Consider the following 7916-nt stretch of genomic DNA (forward strand, 5'->3'; position numbering starts at 1 on the left):
CTCTTGGCCAGGACTCCCTTGAAAAAGAGGTTTTTAATCTCAATGGGACTTTCCTGGTTAAATAAAGGAAATAATAAGATCCAGTGGAGTCAGGTCCAGTAGGACTTCAAGGGCTGCTGTGGGTGTAGTTCTAATTGCACCTGTGATGCTCAGGCAGGCCACATGTTGCACATGGGTGAGCGTCACTCTTGCCACCCCAACCTGAACCCGAACCCACCACACTAAAGCTGCATAGCATAGCATGGGGCGGACTATAGTCGTATAGATCCATCTGATAACCTTTGGGGTAGCAAGCACCCCAACGACTACCGGCAATTCTACGACACTGATGTAGGCACATTACTGCCTTCTTACACTTTTTATTTATGTGTCTTTTCCAGTTAAGCTTCCTKTCCAGATAGACACCCAAGAACTTAACTGATTCTGACAAGGAGAGTATTACCCCCTCCAATTTTGGAGCTGAGTACCCCTTCCTTGACTTCTTTTGAGTAAAAAGAACCAATTCTGTCTTGTTTGGATTGACAGATAGTTCCTGCTCCCGGGACCATCTGGATACAATGTTTAGTCCCCTCTGCATTAGGTTACACACAGTACCCAGACAGAAGCCTTCTATACGTATGACCAAGTCATCTGCATATCCTTGTGTGTGAAGTCTAGATCTATTCAACTCACTTAGTAGGCTGTCAACAACCAGGAGCCAACACAGGGGCGAGATTACTCCTCCCTGTGGACAGCCCCTTCTGAGGTTAACGGTTATCGAGCAGTCCCCCAGARTTGAAGATGCTTTCCTTGTCTGAAGCAAGAAAACGAGCCACTTTGTGGTTGTTTCATCCACACCTTTGTTGGCAAGTGCTCTCTCAACAGCTTCTACAGGAACATTGTCAAATGCCCCCTGTATGTCCAAAAAGCAGCCTAGTACATATTGTCCACGTGCCAGGCTGCGTTCTATTCTCAAAACAACATCATGTAAGGCTGTTTCTGCAGAAAGACCTGCCTGGTATGCATGTTGTTTAGGACTTAAAGGTGATAGCATTAAACTGCCATCTCTTATGTGTCTATCTATCAACCTCTCCATTCCCTTCAGCAAGAAAGATGTTAAGCTGATGGGGCGGAAAGGTTTTGCTTCTCCATATGTTGCTTTGCCAGGTTTGGGCAGAAAGACAACTTTTGCCATCCTCCACCCAACTGGTACATAACCGTTTGCCAAACAAGCAACATAAATTCTAGAGATTGTGTCCAGAAGCACATCCAGTCCTCTTTGAAGAAGCGCTGGGAAAATACAGTACCATCTGGTCCACAAGCTTTAAATGGACCAAACATATTAATTGCCCATTTTACTTTGACTTTCGTGATGATACTTGTAGCTCTGTTCCAGTCGTCCTCTGTTGGTTTTAGATCGGTGACTGTGACAGGCTGTGCAGTCTCTTCTGCCCCAGGAAAATGTATCTGGAGAAGATGCTGGAGCACACTTTCTTGTGTGACTGGCAATCCTTCTGGTAGAATAATGAAGGATAGTTGATTGACTGGATCTTTTCTTAGAAGCTTGTACAGCTTAGAAGAGGCACTAGGCCCTTTTACTTCTTCGCAGAAATTCCTCCAGGAAAGCCTCTTACACTCCCTTAGAACACTTTTATAGTGATTGCGGGACTTTACATACTGTTCCCACCTGGTTTTGCTTGGTTGGGATCTGTATCTTTGCCATTTACATCTTGCTGCCTTATGGAGGCCAGACAACTCTGAAGTCCACCAAGTCGGCTGCTTTGAAGGCCTCCAGATTTTCTCCGGACAGGCAGACTTATAAGCAGTTTGCACAGCATCAGTCATGCTTGTGACCTCTGTTTCAATGTCTTGCACAGTTTTAATCCTGGCAATTCTTCCACCCATCAACTGGGTTAAACTGCTGGTAAACAGATTCCAGTCAGTGNTTTTTGGGTTTCTGTAAGTGACTGGGTGTGGTTTCCCCATCTTCAGCTTAAACTGAATACGTCGATGGTCTGACATGGTTTCCTCTGGGGACACCTCCCAGTCACATATACTGTTTACCAAGTCCATGAACCCGACTGTTATATCAATGACCTCCTCCCTATTAACTGTTTGGAATGTAGGTGCATTGCCCTGATTAAGAATAAGCAGATCTTCTGTCATCAAATATTCTAACAGTGACCTGCCTCTAGGGTTATTATCAGAGCTCCCCCAGCACACATGATGGGAGTTGGCATCACAGCCTATGAGTACGGAGAGGCCCTTATCTTTGGCATAATTGACTATCGCCATGAACTCCTGTGATGGAGGTGGCTGCTGTGAGTCAAATGACAGGTATACAGAGGCTGCAATAATTTGTCTGGATTCACCATTTGACTGAATATCCAACTGCACTGTTACAGCATCTCCTGTTGTTAGATGGGGCAGTGCACTGTATCTCACACCACTTGTCAGGGCTATTGCTGCTCTGGGTCTTTGGCTGCTCACATCATATACTGTAAAAGTGAGCCCCCAGGAAATCCCAGGCCTCTTACCATAGATTTTACAATCCAAGGTTCTTGGATCAAAGCTATGCCTGTGTACATCCTGCTAAGGCAAGTACACAGCAATGTACTGGCCTCTTTACAGTGATGCAAGTTGCTCTGAATGAATTCCATCATCCCCACAGCCACAGAGACTGGAGGTAAGATAGGATTCACTACTTGGCCTCACTAATTGCTTTGCCACTGACCTTAAAGGTCAGCCAGCTCAGCTCATAGTATGGCCTGTTCTCCAGACCTGCTAAGACATCTAGAGACTTGTCGTCCACACCAAGAAGCAGAAACTGACCAGTAGTCTGCCGCTCAACATGAACAACCCTCCAGACATCCGTTTGCAGTCCCGGGTTCTGTCTCTGGAGTCGGCGCAGAATCACCTGTGGTTCTGCAGGTTCCCCAGGCACAAATACCCCGACTCTCTTGAGAACTGGGAGGTCCCGGACTCTCTTGGCAGAGAATCCATGGCCCTCCCAACTADGGATCTGGGAGACAGCAYGTAYGAGCCATTCCATGGMTGGTTCGTCCGCGCAGGTCACTCGAAAGGTGCCCTGCACAAGACCTGACTCACTGAACCGTGGCACCGGATGGTCGTCCGGCACCTGGTCAATGAGCCCCACCAGGCTGGCCCGCACGTGTTTGATTTCCTCTTTTTTCAGAGGTCTGTGTGGGTCATCATCTAGAAAGATGATGAACTGCAAGTCCCTGCCAGCTGCCAGTGCCATTGAAGGCCTGTTGCGATGTTTTTTTCGGGACCTGGGCACTACCTGGAGTCGAGAGTGTAACCCTCTTCCTCTTACGAGAAGAAGACCCTGCTCCATCTCCAGCATTGGTTTTCGATGTGCTGGGTTAAGGGTGGTCAGCATCCGAGCCTTTGGAAGGCTCTTTTGCTAACTCCCCCTTCCCAGCCACCAAACAGGAAGAAGATTTCTTCTTCTTCCTCTTCTTCTTCCTTTTTTTCTTAAGGTCTTGAAGGGAGAGACCCTCTAGATCTCCTGAGAGTTCATCCCCCCCTTGACCTTTCCTCCATCAGAGGACCCCAACAGCATGTCGGTGTCMTCATCACTTAAACACTCAAGCACTTGTGTGGCCCCGACCGCTCCCCGAAGAGGTGCAAACAAGGGGCTACCCTCGTGCTGAGTTCTCCTGGTAGACCCAGCATCAGCAAAGGCAGAATGCCTTGCCGTCACCGAGTCCCCAGGCACTAAGACCTCCGGTTGTCCAGAGCCCAACACATAAGTATCAGGCTCCGAAGCCAGAGTAAGAGTTGTTCCAGTCACTGTACTGGCCTGCCCAGCCTGGTTCCCCACCAGATAGACCAGAGGCATGGTTGTAAGACCACCTGTGGCACCCGCACCCACGGCGCCACAGGCTGGGTCCCCGGAGATTTTAGAACCCCCTTTTGCCGGGTACTGGGGGCTGGTCCCTTGTCCGCTCATCTTAAAATTCTGTCAACTTGCCATCCACTGGGGGTAGACGGCTAACGAGTGTTGACAATACCCGCGTTTTATATCAGAGTTTTCCTTCTCCTATGCGGGTTGCCTGCCAAGGCTAACTAGCCCCACCTGCCCGGCTGCTTTTGGTTCACGGCACCCTATTCACCTTCCAGCTTATTCAGGCACACCCCTACACAGCAGGAACCCCCCCTATCCACCACCTGGGGGACGCACCTCTATGCAGTGCAGCCTCAGCGCAAGGTCCGTTTTAGCATACTTCCGTTTTAGCATTACTTCCGTTTTAGCATTACTTCCGTTTTAGCATTACTTCCATTTTAGCATTACTTCCGTTTGAGCATACTTCCATTTTAGCATTACTTCCGTTTTAGCATAACTTCCGTTTTAGCATGCTTCCATTTTAGCATACTTCTGTTTTAGCATTACTTCCGTTTTAGCATTTCTTCCATTTTTGCATACTTCCATTTTAGCATACTTCCGTTTTAGCATACTTACATTCTAGCATTACTTCCGTTTTTGCATTTCTTCCGTTTTAGCATTACCTCCGTTGTGGCTTTTGCTGTCATGTTGGGGCTTTTCTTTTGTTGTTGTGTTGTGGCTTTTGTTGTTGTGTTGTGGCTTTTGCTGTCGTGTTGTGGCTTTTGCTGTCGTGTTGTGGCTTTTGCTGTCGTGTTGTGGCTTTTGCTGTCGTGTTGTGGCTTTTGCTGTTGTGTTGTGGCTTTTCTTTTGCTGTTGTGTTGTGGCTTTTGTATTTGTGTTGTGGCTTTTGTTGTTGTGTTATGGCTTTTGTATTTGTGTTGTGGCTTTTGTATTTGACATGACCCCTCTGGGTCACCGTAAAATGCAGACAAGGAAACCTGGGGAGAAAGATGTTGAATATTAAAAGCATTATTATCCTTCATGCTGCTGGTTTACCAGCAGTGGTGGTCCGAGGAGAAGGTTCTACAGGACCAACAGTCTGTGTGGTGTTCCCTTCTTTGTGTCAGAGGTTAAATGTCAGCCTCTTCTCCTGTGGTTCATTACTGAAGGCCAGAACCAGAACCAGGACCAGCAGCTGTGTGATGTGAACTAGCTCTGGCTGAAGAGTTTTAACGAGCGTGTGCTGTAACAACTCTGCCTCATTGTGCAGGTTATTAATGCAGCTCTCTGTGACCATCAGCAGGCAGCATCAGCTGCATGCACAAGTAGGGCATCAGTCCCCACTGACCCACATCTTATTATCTTTGTGGGGTTTTGTGTAGAAGAAAAGCAGCATGTGTGAATATTCTGATCAGTTCTCAGCCCCAAGAGACTTCTGTGTTTTATTTTAGAAAATGAAAGCTCTGGTTTTCCATGGAGCAGTGTGTGTTTCCTGAGTGTCAAACAAAAAGCATCTCCTGCTGATAAGAGACACAACTCTGTTGTTCACATGAAACCTGTCAATCATGCTGTGTAAGATTGTTCTTTGTCACATGTCAGGAGTTGTGTTTGCACTGACATGTTGAGGAGGACTCTGTTATTACAACAGTAATCGTGTTACCATTTGTAGAGTGAATTTTTATCCAACTGTTCAAAATTTGCAAAAAATTTAAATAAATAAAAATTCGAACGTAGACTGTTTCCATCTAGTTTCCCTCTCGGCTTGATGCGAATAAACGAGGCTACGCAACGCGTGATTACGTCAGACAAGGCTACGCAATGCGTGATTACGTCAGGCAAGGCTACGCAACACGTGACTACATCAGACGAGGCTACGCAACGTGTGATTACGTCAAACGAGGCTAAGCAATGCATGATTACATCAGATGAGGCTACGCAACACGTGATTACATCAGATGAGGCTACGCAACGCGTGATTACGTCAGAAGAGGCTACGCAACACGTGATTACATCAGATGAGGCTACGCAACGCGTGATTACGTCAGACGAGGCTACGCAACGCGTGATTACATCAGACGAGGCTACGCAATGCGTGATTACGTCAGATGTTGGCGACAAGCTTTGCGGTTGTAAACAGGAAGTGAAACTTGCTAACTAGAAGAGGCTAATCATCTCGGGACATTGGAGCGATTTTTCCGTGAATGCCTCGCTATTGGGCAAGTTGTAATTATTCTATCTATTCAGCTAGTACAGGCTATGTTTAACGCTGCCAGAAGACGTAGGGAAATAAACGCAATGTTAATTTACGCTGCAGAAAGGCACATGCAACTATGCCGGGATGAGACAGGAAAGCGGAAACAGCTGAACGTCACGTGAGGTAAATATGCGCTACGTMAGAATTTATTCGCCAAATGTGTTTCCATCTCCCATTTTGCGCATTAACTACTTTGCGATTCATCCAAAACCCACCTCAAGCGAGCGTAAAAACTTTTTAGCGAATTGAGGATTTTTTTTTCGATTTATGCTGTTTCCATACGATTTTTTTATCGCATTTTTAATGAGACACTTTTAAATGTGCATCAAAAAGCCTTGATGGAAACACAGTTACTGTCAAACTGACTGAGTTACACATGTGTTTGTGTTGACTATTAGCTGAGGCGGCCATCTTGAATCAGACTTACTTTAAACTGGATCAGCTGTAAATGTGGAGCTTCAGTAGAATCTATCCAGTGCTTCAGCAAATATTTTGCTAACAGAGTTGACTTCAATAGTTAGTACAAAGTTTTAAAAACAGATTAGTTAGTGCTATTGTGTTATTGTGTTATTCCAGATCAAATGTGTCCTGTGACTTATACTCGGGTGTGATGGCTTTTTCCTCTTTGTGACTCACTTTTTGACTCATGTGAGTTATTCTCCGAAGTGACTTATAGTCCATAAAATGTTGTAATTATTTCTGGGAGTTTAATTACAGTCCATTAAGAGTTTTAAGAGATATTTTGCTATCATCACAGACTCAGGTAAATATATTATCTAGCATCAAACACAAACTGTTGTCAGGAAATAATGCTGAAAAGATTCGCCTTTTTGTTTTTTCTCCAAGGTTACGTGACAATGGGGGCGGTCCCTCCTGGTCACTGGTCCCAGCAGGCCTTTGCAGCCCAGACACCGCTGGCCTTTGGGGTCCAGTCCCCTCTGGGCCCCGTGGCCCAGGTGCTCCCAGGTGGACAGCCCCTGATCTGGGGCCAGGCCAACATCTTTCCTGCCACCCAGCAGCAGTGGGCAGCCATGGCAGCTGGAGCCTTCCCACCCACAGCCTACCTCCCTGCCCAGCCGGTGGGCGCTCTGTTCCAGACCCTGGCTCCGGTCAACACTGTGACCCCCGCCAGCGAGAGCCACCCAGGAGCCGGGGCCGCTAACTCAGCTGCCTCCTCGTCAGCGCTGTCCAGTCCCCACCATGAGGAGAGGAGCAAGAAGATGGGCAAGGATATGTTCAAGGTGCTTCTTGTGTTCTTCTTAACCTCTAAGCCCCCAAGAGGTTTTCTTGAAGTTTTTGCTCAAAATCCCATGCTGAAATGTAACTGAGTGTATCTCAGCATTTACAAACTCTACTTAAATAATCTTAGTATCAAAATAAAGCTGAGATTTCATCAGAAGTGTAAATATTAAAACAGCTGCTGTGGTTTTAGAGATATTAGGGATGGAACATTATTTTATTTTTCCCCTCCCGTCTGAATAATGTTTTCATTAGACAGTATATAACCTATTTAAAACCATAATGAATCAGGCTAAAACTCTTGGAAACCATAAATCCACCTGTGGACATCACCTGTGCAAAGATTCATGCTGCTAACATTAACTGGAGCAAAGTTACAGAGGTTTTAATAAAGAAATAATTTAATGTTTAGTCTTTCTGCACAGGACAGACCATGATGGTTCTGTTAATAAATGTTAACAAATCTGAAGTTTTTACATCAAAAAGTTATTTATTTTTATTTACCTGCCTTAAAAGACTTATTGATTTGTTCTTTTGAAAAATTATCCAAACATTTATTTGTCACCATATATATTAGAGAGTAATATACGTATG

General features: G+C 45.7%; 2 protein-coding genes across 2 annotated transcripts in view; one reads left to right on the plus strand and one right to left on the minus strand.

The window, feature by feature from the left end:
* dab1a (DAB adaptor protein 1a) overlaps positions 1-7916 on the plus strand; it is a gene marked incomplete at its 5' end in the record, with an annotated part of 23199 nt that overhangs the window by 9190 nt on the left and 6093 nt on the right. Inside the window, 1 exon segment of the mRNA XM_014028398.1 lies at positions 6930-7324. Coding sequence (XP_013883852.1) covers positions 6930-7324 — 395 coding nt within the window.
* Positions 1559-2477, minus strand: LOC106532360 (uncharacterized; the record flags this gene model as incomplete). Its single annotated transcript, XM_014028399.1, is given in 1 exon segment — positions 1559-2477. A coding segment is annotated over 1 exon segment (919 nt), but the record flags the coding sequence as incomplete, so codon positions are not given.

The sequence above is a fragment of the Austrofundulus limnaeus genome, unplaced genomic scaffold (genome assembly GCF_001266775.1).
Source record: "Austrofundulus limnaeus strain Quisiro unplaced genomic scaffold, Austrofundulus_limnaeus-1.0 Scaffold757, whole genome shotgun sequence".
NCBI classification, from domain to species: Eukaryota; Metazoa; Chordata; class Actinopteri; order Cyprinodontiformes; family Rivulidae; genus Austrofundulus; species Austrofundulus limnaeus.